General features: G+C 40.1%; 1 protein-coding gene and 1 long non-coding RNA gene across 10 annotated transcripts in view; one reads left to right on the top strand and one right to left on the bottom strand.

The window, feature by feature from the left end:
• The window catches only part of ZNF527 (zinc finger protein 527), a 48,518-nt gene extending 41,410 nt beyond the window's left edge, over window positions 1–7,108 (top strand). For all 8 annotated transcript variants that reach the window (XM_070557548.1, XM_070557544.1, XM_008522515.2 and 5 more), the window contains one exon: window positions 4,919–7,108. In XM_070557548.1, the coding sequence (XP_070413649.1) occupies window positions 4,919–6,492 (1,574 nt within the window). In that variant the 3' untranslated portion in view covers window positions 6,493–7,108. The remainder of the gene's footprint in view (window positions 1–4,918) is intronic.
• On the bottom strand, window positions 4,751–17,401 carry LOC139073474 (uncharacterized). 2 transcript variants are annotated; one of them, XR_011522246.1, is made up of 3 exons: window positions 15,664–17,401; window positions 6,919–7,911; window positions 4,751–5,134 (listed from the first exon to the last, which is right to left on the bottom strand). It is a non-coding gene; the product is annotated as an uncharacterized lncRNA (long non-coding RNA). The 2 variants fall into 2 exon arrangements; XR_011522247.1 differs by having other exon boundaries at window positions 4,751–5,131; window positions 15,664–16,491.
• Between the last annotated feature and the right edge of the window lie 5,944 nt (window positions 17,402–23,345).

Below are 23,345 nucleotides of genomic sequence, written 5' to 3'. Positions count from 1 at the left end.
AGAAAGCACTTTATGGCTTCTCTTTGGCATATCCGAATGCCAACATCACTACTCTTATGCCTTGGGGCCATCATTAAGTACAGTAAGGGTTACTTGAACACAAGCACTGTGGTACCATGACAGTAGATCTGATAACTGAGAAGGCTACTAAGTGACTTACAGGTGGGTAGCACATGCAGCCTGGACACCCTGGACAAAGAGATGATTCACCACCCAGGTGGATGGAGCAGGACGGCATAAGATTTCATTACATTACTCAGAACGACACGCAATTTAAAACTTAGAAATTGTTTATTTCTGGAATTTTCCATTTAATATATTTGGGAAGCGAAACCTCAGATAAGGGGGGACTACGGTATACACACATATGTGAGACATTTTATTTGAACTTTATGGCATATAAATGAACATTCATTAGTCCTTTGATATAGTGCCAAGGCCTTTTATTTGAATGTGATCTGTTGATTGGAGTTCAGCATTGTCTTTCTTACATAAACCACACTATCCACAATTTCCCTTATTATTTCTTTTAAAGTGAAGCAAAACACTTGCAAACCATGTGAGTATGGAATCCTTGTAGAGTTTCATGTTTTTAACAGGCTTTGACAATTCTCTTCTGCACTTAATTAAAAAACAAGTCTTTAAGTAACTCATGTTTAGCCTGTTTTTCTAAAACTTTCAACTTAGTTTTCATTAAAACAACTCTCTTTTAGCACTCGGTTAATTAAATATTAAATTAAAGTATGTAATTATAAATGCCAAGTACAAATGAACTAAACAGGTTGAGAACACAACTGAATTTTGGCAAGCAAGTAACTCACCTTTCGGGATACAAGTGCAAAAGTTATAGTAACTCCATTCTGTGAATGAGGTAGCTTTATTCGTGCTGACGTGAAAAGATGTCTACAGTGTTTTAAGTTAAAAAAAATTTTTTACGCAAGTTGGAAATAGTATGTATATAAAAATTATTTGTGTTTGTTTATCTGTACAAGGAAAATCCTAGAAGGATATAGACCCAATGTGAACAGTCGTGGTCTTTGGGATGGTATCTTGAGAGAGTATACTTTCTACTTTATGCATTTTTTAATTGCTTGAATGTTTTCTAATATTATTTCTATTTAAAAGGAAAAATGCTGTACAGCAGCCCTAATGCTGATCCTCAGCTGTAGCCCCAACACAGATCCACTTGATATGGAAATTCTTCCATGTATTTTTACCATGAAATTCCCTTTAACCAGGTGTGGTTAGGATGGGGAGGTTCATGCTTCTCTTCGCTGTGTCCTCCTCTGCATCCCATAGATTTTTTATGCTTCAAGTGTGTTTCTCTTGACATTTCCCCACAATGATAGAGAATTTTACAAATCACGCTGGTGGAGTCCTTTTATAGGGATTTTAATAGAAGGAAGGTATAAAATGCAAGGCTTAGGTTATATTATTGATCATAGAAACTTCTTTTTTTCCTCAAATTTTCTTTTATGTTATTGATCATTTTCTTCCATATATCCTTTAAAATAATTTTACAAGTTCAGAAATAAAATCCTCATGGAATTCTGATTGAAATTGGCCTGGTATAAATTATTTTGCTGCAGTTATATCTTACATTTTTGTTTCTTTAAATCTTCTTTAAAATAATTTCATAACATTTTATAGGACCTTTTTAGTCTTCCTGTACACCATACTCCCTTCTCTCTTCCGATTACTTCTATGCCAGTTGCAATCTCCACTTATCACATTTACCTCAAATTCTCTTCCATTGTCTTACTACTTACATTCTGGCTTCTGACCCTCTAGTTTGACTAAATCCGGGTTGCCTTTCTTCATTTTCATATTCCTCAGCTTACTGGAACGCATAAGATAGTTCTGGCCACTATTCTTTTTCTCTGTCTAAAGCCCTGTTCTGTTTCTCTGTCTTCCTTTAACTGGCTCCAATCCCTATTTCTCTGTCTTCCTCATTCGTCCATAAGATCTTTGTCGTATTAATTTAGATCTCTATCCAGTGCTGTCTAATAGAACATTCTGTGATGATGGAAATGATCAGTATCTGTGCTTTCCAGTACAGCAGCCACTAGCCACGTTTGACTGTTGAGCACTTGAAATATGGCTAGGTGTGATTGAGAAACTGAGTTTTAAAACTTTTTATTTTAATTAATTTCAATTGCCATGTACAGTTAGTGGCTGCTATATTGGACTGCACAGCTCTCTGCAGTCTTTTAAAGGAGGAGATCCAATCTGTGAGTCTGTGGGTCATTGGTCAGGTTATTCATTGGAACGTGAGTTCTGGGCATTAACAGTAAACTTCCTCCTTTTGATTAGAATTTACCCATAAGTTTTGTCTTTTTTTCCAGATTTCCCATTAGAATCTCCTGGGTTTCAGGCCAGGAGATGATTTACTTCATCACTGTATCTACCAGTTTGTCTATTGCTCACCAGTTCAGCATGTGGGAGACTAGGTCCATAGTCTAGTGAGGCCTTTTCCTCTTCCAGAATTATACATCAGCCTGCTGTGTAGTTCTGATTGGAATCCAAAGTTGAACATACTTTGACTTCTAATTTCCATTCATTTATAGATTATAATCAGTTGGAAATTACATAAATTACATATTATAAGTTACAACATGTCCTAATCAGTTGGAAATGCCATTCTTTGTCCTGCCGCTTGGCCGTGAGCCTATTTCATAACCCCTGTTTGGACATAGGTATGGTGGTATCTGAGCCTTGTAGTGGGGTAGGTGTAGGAATAGCTTCATGAGCATATATTAATTTGTTTCACTTTAAGTATCACTGCATATCTGTGATGGGCCAGACGCTACGAGGTATGTTATAATTCTGTTATCCCTTATTTTTATACTATATCTACCTCATTTTGCCTACTAAGAAACTGAGGCTCAAGAGGTAGGATCGTCACTTTGTTAATGGTAGAATAACTGGCCTGCTAGGTGCAGAGGTAGCATTCAAACTCACCTTTGACTCCAAACCCTGTGTTTTTCCCCCTGTGCCACACGGATGCCCATTTGGCTCTCTTCCACTTTGCCTGAATCCATAACTGCCCTTTTCCCCTCAATCAGTTACTGATATGGGTGAATTGTCTTCTTTCTTTTGCTGAATGCCATCATGATACCATTAACTTCTAAGTATTTCTCTCTTGCAATCATAGTGAATATGTCTTCCACACATACAATGCTTATTTCCTCTCTATACTTTCCCCTGGAATACCCCATATGAAGTTCTTTCGCCTCTAGTATTCATCTGCCTAAGTCCAGCATAGACACCCCCCACCTTTTTTTAAAGAGATTGGTTGGGTCACCAGACACCTCAGAATCCCCCATGTTGGAAAATGTCTGTAGTCTTCTCCCGTCAGTCTTCTTTTACTCAGCATTACATCAAGTATTGTATAAAGCTGCCATTTGCCTGGTGTAAGGAAAAGCTTTAGTCTCAGTAAGAGGGAATATAGTGACCCTGAGTGATGGATACAGGAAAGGAGGTTCTAGGAGAGTGGCTGAGGGAACCAAAGTAATTGTACTTCTGCAGAAAGAATGAACAACAGTGTGTATCTAACAGAGAGTAAGTGCACAAAGCCCTCTCAGGCCTGGATTGAGAAAGGGGTGCAAATAAGAGAAAATCCACGGCTGTGTGTAGGAGGGATGGGGGCTCTCCTGGAGTGGAGGGTGTATTGGAAAGAAGAAATAGGCAGATGCATAATGTTTTTTGCTTTTCAATTTTGTGCTGACCTAGCCTGGAGGCAGCTTTTCTTTCAACAGATGGGAAACTGTTTTGGAAAAGGCTGTATCTAATTAACCGAAAAAATGCTAACATGTGCAGTTCCAAAATAATCCCTAAGCACATCAAAACATCAAAATTACTTACTTGTCAAAATTTCTTACTGAAATAATCACTGTATTTTGGAAGCCCGATCATAGCCTTGAAAATCAAGCACATATTCTCTAGGAATTACTCCTCAACTAAGCTAATGAGTTTGATTTCTGTTTTTCCGACACTTTTCTACTAATAATCCATATCATATTAACTAGTCCTTCATTATATGCTGTATTGAAGTTTTGTGTGCACAAGTTTTATGTCTCTCCTTAGAGTTTAAAAAAGCGAGATGGACTCGTGTCTCAGATCTTTCTTTTCCTCTACCTCAGGGTGCTGGGCACCTAGGAGTAGGTTCTCTGTGGTGCACTGTACAGGCTGACTATTGTGGTGTGACATGAAAAGGACATTCTCATTTTCCTTTTTTTGAGATCATCTTTTAAAAAAGTTTCCTTTCCACCTTACCTCAACCAGTATCCTCTCCTAAAAGGAACAGGTGTCTATTCTATAAGCAGTATTTTTCTCGATGATTAACACTGACCTCCAGATTTCTTCTAGACACTGAGAAAAAACCCAATAATTTTTCTCTGGTCCCTGACAAAATCTTAGAAGTTGTTGAGTATTCTGTCAGCATTCATTCACTCAACAAAGTGCTGCCATCGTCCTAGGCACTGGATGAAACAGTAAGAAGAATAAGAAGTAAACATTTCACCCCTGCCCTCAGGGAGCTTTGAGTCTTTTGAATGCCAGTGCAGAATGGGGTGGAGAATGTAAAGACTAGAGGCGGGGAATCTGTAGTCAGGATCTAATTGGTTGTTCTCAAGTCCTTATTTTCTTGGCATTTAGCTTTATCTTCATCTCGATGCCCTACATTTTACCTGTTTCCCCATCACCTCCTCCCCGTCGCCAACACATATACCTTCCTCTATCAGCTCTCTTCTTTCTTTGTGCTTTCTTTGTATTTTGTTCATATTGCAATTTGAGAGATGTCATCCCATGTACATTTCCCCCTCCTTCTCTCAGTTAAATTTTCAGTTTCTTCCCTAACAGTTTTCTTTCTCCTTGCAAAGGGAAACTAGAAGACATTTGCTTTCTTGATATTTTTCAGACTGGGAGTCTTGGTATGAAATCAAGGAATTATCTCCAAAATGGTTCGTTGATGAAGAGGAAATATCCCAGAGGATAGTACTGGGAAGACTGACAAGTCATGACCTCGAATGCTCCAGTTTCAGGGGACCTTGGAAGTATGAGGGTGAATTTGAGCGATATCAGGGAAGTCAGGAGAGGCATTTCAGGCAAGTGACGACTCTTCAAGAAATTTCTGCTGTGAAAAGAGATAATGAATATAATAATTCTGAGAGAAGCATTCTCTTGAAGTCAGTACTTTTAACACAACAAAGAGTTCCCACAGTAGAGCAAGTACATAAATTTGATATTTATGATAAAATGTTCCCCCAAAATTCGGTTCTAATTGAACATAAAAGACTACATGCTGAGAAGGAATCTTTGATAGGTAACAAATGTGAAGAATTTAACCAGAATACATACCTTAGTAAAGATACAGGAATTCCTCATGGGGAGAAATCTTATGAAAGTAATGATTATTCAAATCTCTTCAGTTTCCACTCATTACTTACTCAACATCAAACAACTCATTTTGGAAAATTACCCCATGGACACAATGAATGTGGTGATGCCTTTAGCTGTTACTCGTTCTTTACTCAACCTCAGAGAATTCACAGTGGAGAGAAACCGTATGCATGCAATGACTGTGGAAAAGCTTTTAGCCATGACTTCTTTCTCAGCGAACATCAGAGATCTCATATTGGAGAGAAGCCGTATGAATGTAAGGAATGTAACAAAGCCTTCAGACAGAGCGCACACCTTGCTCAGCATCAGCGAATCCACACTGGAGAGAAACCCTTTGCATGCAATGAATGTGGGAAGGCCTTCAGCCGTTATGCCTTCCTTGTTGAACATCAGAGAATTCACACCGGGGAGAAACCATATGAATGTAAGGAATGTAATAAAGCCTTCAGACAGAGCGCACACCTTAATCAACATCAGAGAATCCACACTGGAGAGAAACCCTACGAATGTAGTCAGTGTGGAAAAGCCTTTAGCAGACGCATAGCCCTTACTCTGCATCAAAGAATTCATACAGGAGAGAAACCCTTTAAATGTAACGAATGTGGGAAGACCTTTGGTTATCGCTCACACCTTAATCAACATCAGCGAATTCATACCGGAGAAAAGCCCTATGAATGCATCAAATGTGGGAAGTTTTTTAGGACTGACTCACAGCTTAATCGACATCATAGAATTCATACTGGAGAAAGACCTTTCGAATGCAGTAAATGTGGGAAAGCCTTCAGTGATGCTCTTGTTCTAATTCATCATAAGAGAAGTCATGCAGGAGAGAAACCCTATGAATGCAGTAAATGTGGGAAGGCCTTCAGTTGTGGTTCATACCTTAATCAGCATCAGAGAATTCATACTGGAGAGAAGCCCTATGAATGTAATGAATGTGGGAAGGCTTTCCATCAGATTTTGTCCCTTAGGCTACACCAGAGAATTCATGCTGGAGAAAAACCCTATAACTGTAATGAATGTGGGAATAATTTTAGCTGTGCCTCAGCCCTCAGGCGCCATCAGAAAATTCATAATAGAGAAACTCTCTGATTATTACAAGTATAAAAAAGAAAACATTCAGTCACCTCTCAGTCCTTATTAAATAAATATCAGTGAATTCTTTGGTTAGTAATTCTGTGAATGTAGCACATATGAAAGAGCCTTCAGTTCGTGAGCATCCCTTATTTGAGATAACCTGGGTGGTAGACATCTGTTACTGTTTGATCTGTTCTATGCCCCATTTGAGACTTACATCACCCTCAGTGCATATGATGCTGATGAAACTATTAATCAGGGAGGCAGTGGATTGGTCATAGGCTGGCTGATTATTTTCCTCCTAGTGATTAATAAGAGATTGGCAAATGGCCCTGTCTGGACCAGTAGAGCCATATAGAGATATTGTCATGGGTAGTAGGAGAAGATCTTTTTCTTTCTGGCATTGCAAGTTTCAAGGATTTAGTAAGGTTAAAAACTCACCAGTAGCCTTTTTGCTACTCCATGAGGAAAGTCTTCCCAAGATCTGTCCAACACAGAGAAAATGCACGTGAGACACAGGAATCTGATGACATTGTTTTATCTCCTGGATCCAGTCGTGCCTGAAGTCTACACCATCCTTTACTTTTTCATTTTTGTGATCCAATAAATTTCCTTTTTTTGCTTAAGTTAATTTGAGTTGGATTTTTGCCTCTTGGAATTAGAGTCCTGACTCATTCACCTCATGTTTGCTATACATGTGAGAAAGCCTTAGACTTTTGTACGGCATAATTATTTACCCTGAGGAGAAACCTTATGATATAACAAGTGTATGAAAGTTGAATGCACAGCCTTTGTAAAGCTGAGAGAATTGTTGTTTTATTTGTTGATAAAAATTAATTTAGTATTTATTAGTCTGTTTCACAATAAGGATGAATTTTAAAAATTCACCTAGTAAAACTCCTTAGTAGGCTCTCCTGTAAGGAGTTAAAGTCATTTGTGGCAGTGACTCACCAGAGGCCTTTAAAGAAAGAATGGCAAGCTGAGAGAATAATGGATCCATCGGTTTAATGAATGGCTCTTCATCTTAAAGGAATTATTTGACTTTCTGCTTTCAGTATGGGTTTAAATATATTGTGTAATGGAATACAATAAGAATTGTAAACGAGGTCTTCTTTTGTGGGTAGATTGTAAACTTGGCTTAAGAAGTTTATTGATAACTTCTTTAGAACTAAAGATGGCAGACAAAAGACATGGCTGGCAGACAGAAGGGTGAACCATTTTCAATTAATGGTCAAAGTAAAGCAGTTGGAGCCTGCAATTTTTAGGGAATAAATCATGACCGTTCTTCGGGGTAATGAGGAACTTGAGGGCATGGAGCAGTCTATTCCTGTTTGATCTGAGTGGATGGAGGGAGGTAAACTTTGATGATATGGGAACATGGCCTCCTTGAACAGTTAGAAGTGCTTAGAATCTTGGGCATTGTCTCGAGAGCATCTATAAAAACAGAACATATGAATTAGAAAAGAGTATAGGATTTATACATGTGCATGGAACGAAACAATGACTACTGCTTTCGTAGTTGCTTTAATAGTCAATTTATACTTACGTCTAATAAAAATCTGAAAGTTATTTTTCTGAAATATTAAGACAAATTCCCTTTAAACCACTTACACTACAGATTTTGTATGATTGAATACTTCAAACTTGAACTGAGACAAATACAGTGATTATAAAACACTGCCAAACTTATATACATATAATCTAAAATGTATTAATATCACAAGCTAAATTCATATCATCTTTTATTTATTCTTATATTTCCTGGCAGTATAGGGATACTTATTTTAATACTTTAATACTTTCTAAGGGTTGAGTAATAACTTATTTCGGAAACCTCCCCAAGGTGACAGTAAACTCACCAGGCCTAAAGGGAAAAGAATAATGACTCAAACCAGTGAAGAGTCTGAATTATTCAGTAACTGATTCTTGATCTAAATATGACACCTGATTTCTTCCTCTAAGGTGACATAAACCCAAGCCACCGATTGATTCTCTGTTCTTACAGTTCAAAATTTCAACAGTAATGTTGATAGAATCTTTCACACTCATGCCTTTAGCATAGGTGTTTGAACTTTACAATCTGGTGTTTCTCTTCACAATGAGGTACTAAATTTTGTTAATCTGCAACTATACAATCCATTGTCTTATTGTGATTTCCTGACTTGATCTCTTAGCATTATTAAAAATTTATGCTTATTAGTATCTTGTAGTTATTAGGACCATCTAGAGATTTCCTGTCCCAAGAGATGAGGGTTTGCGTCTGTTCAGCTGATTCTCTTTAGGACATGGACTAGTTTGTTTAGAACACACCGGTGAAACCCCTTCTACTTGGTTATTGGATATGATCAATGGCGATGAACTGGTGGATTCCTTTTTAATCTGGTTATTATGCTGAACATGTCTTTCTACCTTGTTACAGTTTATGCGATTTTTGCTCACCATATTTAAGAACTTTATCTATTCTTGATTAAGCAGGAGGTTTGTATTTGTGTGTATGTGTTTTTAAAAACTGTGTATAGAGTGTCTGCTGTGTGCCAGGCTTTGTTCTAATCCAGGTATTGGAGATACAGAGTGAACTAAACAGACAAAACTCCCTGCCTTTGTGCAGCTAAGTTCTAATGAGGAAGACAAACAATAGAAAGTATGTATCAGTAAAATATATAAATGTAAGAGAGTAAATTCTAAGGAGAAAAAGAGGAAGGATGACATAGGGGACCAGGTTGATACTTTAGATTGTATGGCCAGAGAAGGCCTCTTTGGAGCTTGACTTTTGATTAAAGACCTGGGAGAGAGAAGAGACCCACCTATACACACTGCATATATAGACACACATTTACATGCCTCCTATACCCCATGAGAAGGAAATCCATATATGTGTCTGTATATGTAATCCATAGATGTAAATACATATATTTTATACTTTGTACTTACTAAATTCATTCCCATATTTTATTATATCTATGTATTTGTGAATTACATTTTAACATTTTTCTTTTTAATCTCAGAAATTCATGACCTTTTACAATCTTAACACATTTTTTTTCTTTTTTTTGAGGAAGATTAGCCCTGAGCTAACATCTGCTGCCAGTCTTCCTCTTTTTGCTGAGGAAGACTGGCCCTGAGCTAACATCTGTGCCCATCTTCCTGTACTTTATATGTGGGACGCCTGCAACAGCATGGTTCGCCAAGTGGTGCCATGTCCACACCTGGGTTCCAAACTGGCAGACCCTGGGCCGCCAAAGCAAAACGTGCACACTTAACCACTGTGCCACCGGGCCGGCCCCTTAACACATTGTAATTAATTAAAATGTATACATTTTTGATGCTCAAGTTGTCAGAACTTAGCCACTGGGGCCACTTTAAGCTAGCTCCTTGCTCCCTTCAGTACTGCTCTGACATCTGTGCAAGCATCCTTACTTTCTGCAATAATAGGATGTTCCGGACCCATCCACAGTGTTTCCTGCCCAAACTCATGAAGTTAGCTACCTTCCAAGGAATTTAGGGAGGGAGAAAACAAGCATATATATTCAAAAGAGGATATGAGGGCTGGCCCCGTGGCCGAGTGGTTAAGTTCACACACTCCACTTCGGTGGCCCAGGGTTTTGCCAGTTCAGATCCTGGGCGCGGACGTGGCACAGCTTGTCAAGCCATGCTGAGGTGGCATCCCACATGCAACAACTATAAGGACCCACAACTAAAAATACACAACTGTGTACTGGGGGGCTTTGGGGAGAAAAAGGAAAAATAAAATCTAAAAAAAAAGGATATGAAATCAGAAATAGAAGTTTCCCTTTTAAGAAAGGAAACCATTTTTCTCAGTAAAAGGTCTTGCTAGCTAGACTTGGAAAGAGTCTGAAGTAAGATAGCATTTTCCTTTATACTCTATTTTCTGTTTTCTGTCATTTCTGTTGCCCAAGAAAAAAATGGCCCAACTTCACAGTACAGTTCACTGTAATAAGAAGTAGGTATTAGTTACCCTTTATAAAACCAGAAGTTGTGCCAGGATTTGTAAAACATTGTTTCAGTAACTTAAAAAAATGACCATTTGAAAATTAATGATAATTTGACACTGCCTCAGTTGATAAGTGAAAAGGAGGTGTGGCCAAGCTTCTTCAGATACGTCATAATTCCACTTGTTCTCTCCCCTACAGAAGGCTTGCTTTCTTTTTAAATGTCTTTCGGACCTCTCTTCCTGAGCAAACAATGCAAAGCTTTGTGTGCAGAGTCCTGCATTCTTTTAGTAGTTACTGTATTTGGATGCTAGGACTGCACATAAATTTTGGGCAAAATTGCTGCCATTATGATTGGGTCCCTTTTAGAGACAGCTGGAAAAATGTTTCCTTTTTAGGACATGATTTCACATTGATTTCTAGTTCTTACTTAGCATATTAATTTGCTGTACCCTCCTAAGATCTTCTGCTTTATTCATGAGGCTCAAGACAGGGAGACAGTAGATTGTATGGTGGAGGAAAGCAGAGTCCTTGAAGCCATGAGGTGAGGGTACTTTAGTGACAGGGGAATGAGTCACCCTCCTGGTCAGCTTTCCTGAAAGCATTTGCATGGTAATTCCTCACGTATTCTTCCAGAAAGTGTGGAAGTATCCGCTCTTTTGATTATTGGCACAAGTGTAGGTATTGGAGTTAGACCTTCATAGGGATGTCAGCTTCTTTAGTTAGGAGAACTGGAAAAGGTGATTATACTTGTCTCAGGCTCAGTGTAGTTATCTGGAAAACTGAAATTCCAGCCTTTCAAGTTTTTTTTGAGGATTCCTTGAAAGGATCTAATATCTGTAAACAGTTAACATGGCAGTTATTAAGGATGAAATCAATCAGGAAGTTGAATTGCATGCCTGAGAGCCAGCTGCTCATGGGAGACAGAACTGTAACTTCAGCGCCTGTGTCCTGCCTCCCAGTATATGGACGGAGTCTGAAACAGCGCGCTCCCAGCCCCGCTCTCTGATGCTGGGATGGGAACTGCGGCTCCAGAGTCGGTCAGACTGTTCGGATATTTGAGGCTGTTAGAACTCTGCCTTCTATTAAGATAGAGGCCATGAAGAGTATGGCTCTTGGTTTTTAAAATTTGCATTTATATTTTTGGACCTCAATTCATAGTACATTATCAAAATTATTTAGTCGAACACTTGTTTCTTCGTTCTTTCCTATTCTCCCCCATAGGTATGCACACAGGTATGTTTGGTATGCATCCTTAAATGTGTGTATATCCCTTATCAAATAAGACGCGTGTTTGAAATTTACATTAATGGTATTATGCTATAAAAGTGTCATTTTTGTTTCTCCTCAGCACCGTTTTTTAGATCTATCCTGTGCCTCTGTGCACAGTGCTGTAATGCTATTCATTGCTTCTAAGATTTGCTTAGTAATTCATAGTATATATTTACTACTTTCTACTTATTCTTTCCTGCAGTGATGGATACACTCCTGGCTGCCACAAAGAACATCCTAGTATGTGTCCTCTTGTGGACCTGAACCAGATTAGAATATTTACCCTGGAATATTGGGCAAAGGTTTTTTTGCACGGTTTTACCACGTACAACCAGATTATTTTCTACAGTAGCTACAACTGTTTCCATTCTCACCAGCAGCACCTCTTGCTCCGTCCTTGTAAACACTTGATATTATCTTCCTTGGATGTTTTAGTTTGCATTATTCTTGACTACCGGTGACTTGGAGCATATCTCCACATACTGCTCAGTCATTTGGACTCTCTTTTTATCAGTGTTTTTCCTCATTTATCTCTTATCAAATAGGTCATCAAATCCATTCATAAAAGTTTGATTAAAATTGTTCTTTAGGCTTTTTCTCCTTTTGAGGGGATGTTTTTATACCATTTCAATTTATCAGATTTATTCAAATTTTTTGTTCTTGTGCCAATTTTGGTATTTTATATTTTTTAGAAATGTATTCATTTTGTCTGCATTGTCAAATTTGGTTGCAAATAGTGATTCATAAGATTCTTTTATTCTTCTTCTGACTTCATTTGGTTTCTTACTCATTTTCATATTTGCATCTTTGCTCTTTTTATCTGCCTTGACAGTTCATATAACTTATTGATCATTGATCTTTTAAAAAACCTATCTCTTGGTTTTGTTATCCTCTTCTCTTATTTCTCCTAATTCTCTATAGATTTTTGCCCTTTATGTTTATAATTTAATTCTTTGAGTGTACTCTATCCCTCTTAATCTACATTTTTGAATTGAGAATTTAGTTTTTTGTTGTTCCTGATAAAGGCACTTAAAGCTGTACATTTCCCTCTACTACATAAGTTGTGTCCTACAATTCTGGCATTTAGTGTTTTTGTTGTTATTCATTTCCGTATTTTGTAATTTACTTTAGGTGCTCTCCTTTAACTCAAAAGTCTTGGCTATCTTTTTATTGGTTTTTGATGCTACTGCATTATAGTCAGACATTTGTATTGATTCTTTTATAGCCTCATATGTGATCAGTTTTCATAACTGTTACATGTAAATTAAAAAAGTCTATGTTTTCTGAGCTTTGGGGTATAAATTTCTCATCTATTAGGTCAAGCCATAAGACTATTGGATCTTTATTAATCTGAGAGTTGGAAAATGATATCCCAGTGTAGCCTTTTTCTTATTATAAATGAGTCTGGACTTCTTTTCTATGAACTGTTTATATCTCTTGCTCAATATTCAGTTGAAAAGTGACCTTTTACTTATGTAGTATGGAAATTAGCATCTTATGATATGATTGGCAAATACTTTTTTCCAGTTTATTTGTTTTTTGAATTTGTTTACAGTCCTCTTTTGCTATGCAAAATTGCTTTTTACGTTATCTAATTTACCAGTATTTTCTTTTAAGGCATCTGAGTTTTGATGCATGTTTCAAAGGCCCTCTGCATCTTGAGATAATTTAAAATTTTTCCCATGATTTCTCCTGTTACTTTTGTGTTTTCATTTTTTTACATTTAAGCTTTTTGTGCAAAAACCTAATTTTACCCCATATGGCCACCCCATTTCTCAGATCCATTCACAAATAATCCATCTTTTCCCACTTGTTTGAAATGTCACCTTTAGCATATACCAAGTTACCAGATGTGTTTTGGGTACATTCATGTATTTCCTATTCTGTTGCATTAATTTGTTTGTTCAAGTCTACTATCTCTAATTTTTTTGAGGGGGGGTGGTTTTGACATCTCTAGCCATAATTGTGACTTTGTCTATTTCTTTTTTGATTCTATCAGTTTTTATGTGTTTTGAAGCTCTTGTATTAAATGCATAAACATTTGAGATTGTTATGTACTCTTAATTGATCCCCTTCTCATTACAAAACTACCTTCTTTGTCCCTAGTAGTATTCTTTGCTCCCAAGTCTACTTTGTCTGATATTAATATACCCATTCTAGCTTTCTCTTAATTAGTATTAGCATAGCATATCTTTTTCATCCTTTTAACCTATTTTTGTCTTTCTATTTAAAATGGGTTTCTCATAGGCAGCATACAATTTGGTATTGTTTTAAAAATTCAGTCTGAAAATTTCTGCTGTTTAATTGGGGTATTTAGACCATCCCCAATTAAAAAATAATTATTGAGGTGAAATTCACATAGTATGAAATTTGCCATTTTTAAGTGAACATTTTAGTACATTCACAATGTTGCACAACCACTATCTCTGTCTAGTTCTGAAATGTTTCCATCTCCTGAGTAAAACTCTGTACCCATTAAGCAGTCTCTCCTCATTCGGCCCTCTCCTCAGTCCCTAGCAACATATCTGCATTCTAGCTCTATGGATTTATCTATTTTGGATATTTCACATAAATGAAATCATACAACATGTGACCTTTGTATCTGGCTTCTTGAGCATAATGTTTTGCAGGTTCATCCATGCTTCATCCCTTTCTATGGCTGAATAATATCCCCCTGTATGTATATGCCACAATTTGTTTACCCGTTGATTTGTTGATGGCCATTTGGGATAGTTACACCTTTTGGCTGTTGTGAATATTGCTGTCATGAACATGCACGTACTTATTTCAGTTCTTTGGGGTACAGGCCAGGAGTGGAATTGTTGAGTCAAGTGGTAGTTCTATACTTAACTCTCTGAGGAACTGCCAAACTGTTTACTGTAGTGGCTGAAGCGTTTAACATTCCCACCAGCGGTGTACAAGGTTTCCAATTTTTCCACATTTACTTTCCTTTTTAAATTCACACTAACACTTACTTTCCTGTTTTAATGATAGCCATCCAGTGGATGTCAATTGGTACCTTATGTGGTTTCGATTTGCATTTCCCTAATGACTAATGATGTTAAGGGTCTTTTTGTGTGCTTGTTGGTCATTTGTATATCTTCTTTGCAGAAATGTCTATTCAAGTCCTTTGCCCAAATTTTAATTGGGTTATTTGTCTTTTTGTTGTTGAGTCATAAAGAGTTCCTACATAACTCTTTATATATTGGAGACTAAACCCTTATGGTATACATAATTTGCAAATATTTTCTCCCAACTGTAGGTTATCTTTTCATTTTCTTGTAATATCCTTTGGTGCACAAAAGTTTTTAATTTTTATGAAACCCAATTTACTTACCAAATGACGTGTGAACAAAAGGGATCATTATTTCTGTGCCCGCTTTCTCTCCCCTTCCTTTGCCCTGCCAGCTGGGAGACACTGAGAATTTTAACATCCTCCTTTGTCCCAAAGATGGAAACTACTTGTTCAGGAAGGCAGAGCTATCCCACGTCCTAGACTGCTCACCCCCAGACTCTTACACGAGGGAGAGATGAATATATGATATTTAGGTCACCGTATTCTGAAGTCTTTATTATATCAGCTTAATCTACACCCTAACTTATACAACTCCAGTGTGCCATACAAATTTTACCATTTTCTGTTTGCGCCATGATGAAGGTTGAGAAGTGCCATGATTTGGACCAATTTTTATTGGTCCCTATTGCGAGCCCCTCCTCCTCAATGTCGTTGCGGGGAAAATCCTTTCCCTCCAGGTATTTAGCTTATTCTGGTCCCAAGACATACACTGAATACCCTTAATTCTTGCCGAAAAATTGGGCATATAGTGTGGGTGTTGGGCGTAGGAAGCCATTGCTTTGCCTTGGGCGGCACCTGGGGTAAAGGTTGGTGGGCCCTGGTGCTGGAAGCCCCCAAGATGCCCCCTCCTCCAGTCCCCCAGGAGCCCAGCACCACAAAAGACTGTACCTGCATCATGGGTTGCCCGGGCACAGTGAGTGAGTGTTTTCTCGAGGGCTCCCTTCCTAGTTGGGAGCCAGGAGCTCCGCCTCCCCCAGGAAGACATTTTCGTTGTGTCCGCAGCACTCACAAGTCTTTTTCTCCAGCTCTGCCTGCTCTGAGACAGAGTGATATTAGGGAAACGGAGCGTCCCAAAGTTCATCTTACAGCCTCTGAGCCCCGTTATAACGCAATGAGCTGCCACAATTAACATCATCTGCGGGTCCCTTGGCTTGCTGTTCCCCTCGGACGAGCATCACCAGAGCGCTCCTCTCCCACGACGATGCTCCCAGCTCTGGGGCTTCCTGACCACAGCACCTTCGCGCTCTGCTGGTGGGAGGGTCTCTGGAAGCCTCCCTCTCCGCCCTACGGAGCTTCCTCCTTTCCACCGCTGCCCGGCGCCCTGGTCCCTTCCCTTCCCGCTACGCCCCCGCTCCGTGCGGGAACGCCGCTGCGCAGCCCTAGCGGGCTGAGCGGGACCGCGGGGCGGGGCTTCGGCTCCGGGGCGGGGCGCGGCGGGGCGGGGCTTCGGCTCCAGGGCGGGGCGGGCGCCCCTCGCGCGGGTTACAGCGCGAAGCGCCGGCTTCTCCCTCCTGAACTACCAGCCCCAGAGCCCTTCGCCCGAGCGTTTCCGGCCTCCCCCTTCCCCCAACTACATTTCCCAGGGGCCACTGCGGCCCAGGCGGTCTGGTGACGCGACAGCGTGCGTAGCTAGCCGTGTTAGGGTCGGCTAGGCGCGTCTGTGCGGTCCCGGGCCGCTGGGTGCTGCGACCCGCTGTTGCGGAGGGGCCGGCCTATGCGGGCCCGCCAGCGGCTGTGTGTCCGTCTGTGTCCGGGCTGCGTGTGAGGGTGTGTCCCTGCGTGCCCGGTTTGTCAGGTCTGTGTCCGTCCGCCGGTGTGTCTTGCAGGCTGCTGCTTAGAGCGTGTGTCTTTGTGACGTGTTGCTACGAGGGTTGAACGTGTGAGGCCGTGATAGCTTGCTCGTGGGCGCCTGCGCGTGACCGTGTCGTGCGTTACCGTGTGTGTGAGGGAGACCGTTGCGGCCTTGCGCCTGTGACGCGGTCACCAGCCTGGTGAGGTGGTGTGCCTCTGTGGCTTGCCGGCGTGAGTGCCACTGGGTAACGCTTAGTGACCTAGTGATAACCCGGTGTTTGTGAATAGGAGCATTTCTTTCTCTGCCTCAAATAGTGGCTGACTTTGCCGCAGGAGGAGGGCGAGTGTCTGAAAGTCCTTCGGTGGGAGGAGCCTGAGCCTTCGTCTTGCGTGCGGCGCCTCGCCTGGAGGTGGGCGCGCGCCGGCGCCGGGGCCCGTTTGCGGAGTGCGATAATGGCCCTGCGCGGCCGGCGTTTTCTAGGGTCTCTGATCTACGGCTGTGAATCCCCCCTGCTGCTCCCTCCTTTCCCCCAATAGCCTTAGAGAATCCCTGAAAAAGTGATCTTTGGAGAGAAGACAGGAGTTTCAGTCTCAGAGTGAAGGTTCCCAGCACCAAGATTCTCCTGCGTGGCGGACTTGGTCTTGTAACGAGAATTCACAAGTGTTTCTCCGTGTGACCTACAGAGAAGACAGCGGGAGCACACTCCGCTCAAGGCCACGCCGGCTTACTCAAGGAGGGCTCGTCTCGGAGTCAGAGAAACCTCGATGCTACGCCGGGCTCCACCCACAAAGCGCGTGACTTTGGATGTTACCTTAACCTCTTTGTTTCCATCATCTGTAAAATGGGGGAAAATACTTAACATTGCACTTTCCTTTTATGGTTTTCTTTTTTGGAGAATCAAATGAGATAATGATATATACAAAGTTCTTACCTAGTTATTAGTATTAATGTCATTATTGCTATTAGACTTATTAAGGTGATTTAAACAATAAATCCTTGAGCATCTCTGGTGTGTGCACCCCCTGTTCAGGAGAGAGTAGTGAACTCCATCCCCTAGAGCCGAAGGCAAGCGCTGTGGCAAAATGCAGCCATTTTCCCAGGGATGCAAGCTGCTCCTTGGTGTCTGAGGGACTCAACCCCAGTATTATGGCGGTTTGGGGGGAATAAAGAATAAAGAATCTTCGTGTGTATCAAGAGTCAGAGAAGGAAGCAAGAATGAGTCTCGAATCGTGTGTTGGGAAGCTGCAAGACAGGCCCGGAGCCTTCTATCTCCTTTTTCTTCCTCCAGACTACAGGACTCTGTGCTTCTTACCAGAGGAGCGTGAAGGAAGAAGTTTGCATCACTTAAGCCCTAAAGCCATGGCCCAGATGAGTTGATATCTTCCCTCTTTCTTCAAATAACCTATGCTCAACATTTCGTCTAAAGTTTGCTATCCTAACAGGCTTCTCTGGGCAATGGGTCCTCGGTTCCTCCCACTCCAGGGGGTGAGAGGGCTGAAGCTATGATCACAAATTACCCAATCCCCACTCTTATTGTCCCTGCCCTCCGCACCCTCTCTTCACATACTCAGGAAATTATTCCACACATCCAGGGAACTCAGTGCTCTGCACAGCCGTGATGGTACAGAAATACATGCCTGGAAAGGAATTGGAAAGCTTTGCAACCTGTAGTATCATGTAGAATATTTATCAGCCTATGAGGCACGGGCACTGGCCATCCGGGAAGACGTAGGCCAGGGATGGAGCAGGACCTTGGAAGCCCCCTGCTAGATCTGATATTAACCCTTTAGTTTTAGGATTAGGGGAAATTGGGGTGGGGGGGGTGTCCCAGGATTTGAATAGGTCAGTTTGGGAGGTGGTTGGTGCAGCAGCTGTTTATCAACAGTCTGTAAGCCTGCAAGATGGACCATTCTCTTTGCATTTTAACATTTCTGAAATTGGGATGCCTTTTTTTCAACCAGTATTGCCTTCAATTTGATGAAATACAGTAACATTACATCATAAATAGTAGTTTTGTTTTGCTTTGTTTGCTGACGAAGATTAGCGCTGAGCTGACATTTGTGGCAGTCTTCTTCCCGTTTATATGTGGGTTGCTGCCACAGCATGGCTGATGAGTGGTGTAGGTCCACACCCAGGATCCAAACCCATGCACTTGGGCCACTGAAGTGGGGCATGCCAAACTTAACTGCTGTGCCACGGGGCCGGCCCCTAAATAGTAGTTTTTAAGACCAGAACAGAGATAGTTCTGAGAGACCTGACGGGCCACCTGCTTTAGGAGGAATTTAGAAGGCTTGTGATTGGGGCCTTTAGCACAGAGATGTGGGTTAACAGGGTAGGGATTTGGCAGGAAACTGATGGGAGATGAAGCACAGGGTTTGTTGTTCCTGAAGGGTCCAGTTTAAAGTTGAAGCAGTTTGAGTAATGACCATGTATGTGCAGTTCTGGGTCAGCCTTAGCAGCTCTCTGTTCATCAGTGTAGTGTGGCCCATGGACAGTCACGAGTAAGGAGCTGATCTCCTTGACTTGAAGTGTGGGGACTCCCTGGAAAGGTTCCCAGAGGTCCTTGAACTCTCAGAAGTTGTATGTACGATGTTGCATATTGGGGCCTAGGTATATTTTTCTAGGGATCAGATCCAAAACTTGACTTAGATTCCCAAAGAAATATATAACCCATCTCAGTCAGGCTGTTATAACAAAATACCATAACATTTATTGCTCACAGTTCTGGAGGCTGGAAGTCAGATCAGGTTGCTAGCATGGTTGGGTTCTGGCCAGGACCCTCTTCTGAATTGCAGACTGGCAACTTCTCCTTCTAGCCTCACGTGGACCGAAGAGAGTGCTCTGCTCCCTTCATTGCCTTATAAGGGCACCGGTCCCATTCCTGAGGGCTCTACCTTCATGACCTAATTACCTCCTAAAGACCCCACCTCTAAATACCATTGTATTGGGGATTAGATTTCAACATAGGAATTTTGAGTAGATAAAAATTTAGTCCGGGGGCCAGTCCTGTGGCCAAGTGGTTAAGTTTGCGCACACTGCTTCAGTGGCCCAGGGTTTCGCCAGTTTGGATCCTGGGCACAGACATCGCAGCACTCATCAGGCCATGCTGAGGCAGCATCCCACATGCCACAACTAGAAGGACCCACAACTAAAAATACACAGCTATGTACCGGGGGGATTTGGGGAGAAAAAAGAAAAATAAAATCTTAAAAAAAAAAAATTCAGTCCTTACAATCCCCGAAGTGTTAAGAACCCCTGGACTAGAATCCCAAGACTATAAGGACTAGCAAGGGTGTTTACAATAATCTTGCCCTAAATCAGTGCCCTACAATGAATGCATAGCCGAGTAATTTATGGTTTGTGCATATCATAGAACTCTGTGCAGCCATAAATTATATTTAACTGCTCAACAATTAGTTACAATTGAGTATAGACAGGATATTAGATGATGTAAAGGACTTATTGTTAATTTTGTTTGGTGTGGTGCCATTTTGTTAGGTGCCATATTTTACAGGTGTAACCTGAAATATTTCGAGCTGAAATGTCATATCTAAAGTAGTTCAACAAAATAGGCATAAATATTACACTATGTGAACAGTCATTAAACATAGGTGATGATTTTGTGCTTATTCATTGCTCTCCTTTGTATATTTGAAATATTTTACAATAAGAACGTTTTTAAAAAGCATAAGTAGATTTTTTAAAAAGACTTTATTTTCTTAGAGCAGTTTTAGGTGCACAGCAAAATTAAAAGGAAGGTACAGGGAATTCCCATATACCCTCGGCCCCCACACCTGCCAAACGGCCTCTGATTACCTAAGCTGCTCTCTCTGGACTCCATATGATTTTCTTGCAGTCTGCACAATCCCCACTCATCCTGCCTCTTCTGTGAGACTGCACATGAGGTTCCCTTTACCTAAAATTAAACTATCTGTCACTCTCTTCCCAGTTCTCCTGGCGTTTGTTTAACCTGTCTATATTTCTCAGGGAAGGCTGCAGGCCCTCCCCAGAGCTAGGTCAGGTCCTTCTGCTCTCCCAAAGGCTTCTATTACATTAAAAGCATTTATCAGAGTGACTTTTTCTATTTAAAATCTTTTCCTTGAGATTATACATACTGTTTGTAACATATTAAAAAATACACAGATGTAATTTTTATTAGAACTCAGGCGCACACAATTCCTTTTTATCTCCATCTCTAATCCCCTCAAACTCACTGTGTCCTTAAGTTTGCGTCTCCTTGTAAAAAATAAATGTTATTTTTTGTTTTTATTTTTAGTTTACACAAACAATATTGCACCATAGACATTTCTTAACTTCTTTCACTGTTGCAAAAACCATGTTCAGTTCTTTTATTCGAACTGCTCCATAACATTCCATCAAATTTCATTTGCCCATTCCCTCAGTGATGGATGCTAGATGGCCTCCAATCCCATCATCAAACACCACCCCTTCAACAGCACAGCAAACAAGGTTTGATTAAAGTTCTTTTACATATCTCCTATGGAAATGTGAAATTTTCTCTGGGGTATGTACCCAGGAATGGGATTGCTGTATCCTAGGGTTCACTTATACTTAATTATTCTCGCCAGTAGTGTGTAAGAGTTCCTCTTAGACCACTACCAACACTTGGCATTATCCAGCTTTCTCACTTTTCACAATCACATATGTATAACTTGGTGTCTTGTTTAAATTTTATCTATTAAAAAGTTTGAACATCATTTCTTTGACTTGTTAACTATTTGGTTTTCCCATTCTGTGAAATGACTTTTCATATCCTTTTCTCATTTTTTTAATTGAGGGTATCTACTTTTTTCTTTTTGATTTTTGTGGTTTCGTTGTATATTCTAGTTAATAGTCCATTTGATAGTTATGTATTAATGTTAGACGTTGCAATAACTTCTCTCAGCCTATCATTTTTTCTGGTAACTTTGGGGTCCTTTACTTAAACATTAATTTGGTGTAGTAAAAGCCATCTTTAAAATTCTTCTTTACTTCTTATTTGTGCTTTGTTGGATCTTGTTATAAGGTCTCTCCAACTCAGGTCACAAAAAGATTCTACAAGATTTTCTCCCATTAGTTTTATCTTTCACAATTAGGTTTTTATTCCACCTGGAATCCTTATTTGTATGTGGCACAAGGTAGTAACCCACTTTTATTTTTCTTATGTAATGAGTTGGTTTTCTAATATTATTTTCTAATAGTTTATCATTTCCTCACTGCTAAAGAGTGTATTTCTCTATTCTGTTCCATTGCTTTGTGTGAAAGTTAACAACTGTTTAGAGTGAAGAGTCCACATAAAATCACCCTCACTTCTGATGCTAATTGCAAGTTTGAGAGGTTCCCAAAACTACCCTCAGTCTTGATAATTTGCTAGAAGAACTCCCAGAACTCATGAAGGCTACATGGTTATGGTTTGTTACAGGGAAAGGATATAGATTAAAATCAGTCAAGGGAAGAAATGCATAGGGAAGACTCCAGGAAAAGTACCAAATGTTGTCCCTATGGAGTTAGGACAGTATCGATGTATAACAATACACCGAGTATTGCCACCCAGGGAAGCCCACCTGAGCCTTGGTCTTGAGTTTGTATTGAGGTTCCAGCATGTAGGCATCATTGGTTGTCTGTGTGGCTGATCTCAGTCTCCTGTCTCCAGCCGTTACAGAAGTTGACTGATACCACATGCCCCAAACTCCCACCCTAGATTACACTGTTACTATCTGGTCTGACCAGCCCTGACTCTAAATCACATTCTTAGACTATCCTGTGTGATCCAAGGCACCCAAGTAAAAGACATTCCCATCAGGCATGACATTTCAAGGGCTTAGATATTACCTCCCAAATGCCAAGGGAAAAGATCAGGCCTCTTTTTTGGCGAGGTTAAATTCTTTACCGCACAGTCTATTTGTCTGATCTTATGCCAGCACAATGTTATTTTTATTACTTTAGCTCTGTAGTGTGTTTTAATCTGGTAAGGCAAGTCACTTAATATTCTTTTTCAAAGTTGACTTAGCTATTCATGGATTTCATTCCTCTAAATAGGTTTTAGGATAAAGTGGTAAAATAGATTAAAAATTCATACTGGAATTTTATTTGGCATCTCATTGAATTTACATATCAATTTGGAGAAAATGGATATCTTTATTTTGTCACCTGATCCAAGAACATCAGAATATCTTCACATTTATTCAAAACTTCTCCTTTAAGAGTTTAAAAGTTTTTCCATAGAGGTCTTGTGTGTTCTGTGTTAATTCCTAGATACTTATTGCTAGTGTAGAGAAATGCTATTGTTTCCAATAAAATGATCTTGAATCTAGAAAACTAGTCAAACTCTCATAATTGAATAATAGTTTGCATGTTGATTTGGTTGGATTTTCTAAGTAGGTGATCTTAATTTCTTCAAATGTTGACAATTTTATTCCTTACTTTCCAGTCCTCCCACATCTTATTTTTCTTGTCCTAGAGCATTGTTGAGGAATTCTAGTAACATGTTAAACAGCAGCAGTAGTAGTAGTCCTTCTTGTCAAAAGTTTCTTCATTATGAACTACATTGTGTGATGGGATTTTGGTGTATAAATTACATATAATTAAGAAAGATCCTTTTTAGTCCTAATTTGTTAGAGGGTTTTTTTCAGTCACTAGTCCGTAAATTCAATCAAATTACTTTTCTGCACCTGAGATAATTGTATTTTTCCCCCTTCACATCCCAAGGAGCATCACTGGGGTAAACGCTTTTTTCTTTTATCCTGAGGAGGCAGGGTCCTTGTTCCTTTTCAGCTCT

The sequence above is a fragment of the Equus przewalskii genome, chromosome 9 (genome assembly GCF_037783145.1).
Source record: "Equus przewalskii isolate Varuska chromosome 9, EquPr2, whole genome shotgun sequence".
NCBI classification, from domain to species: domain Eukaryota; kingdom Metazoa; phylum Chordata; class Mammalia; order Perissodactyla; family Equidae; genus Equus; species Equus przewalskii.
The sequence above is the reverse complement of the archived record's forward strand: the minus strand, read 5'-3'. Positions and strand labels throughout refer to the sequence as shown.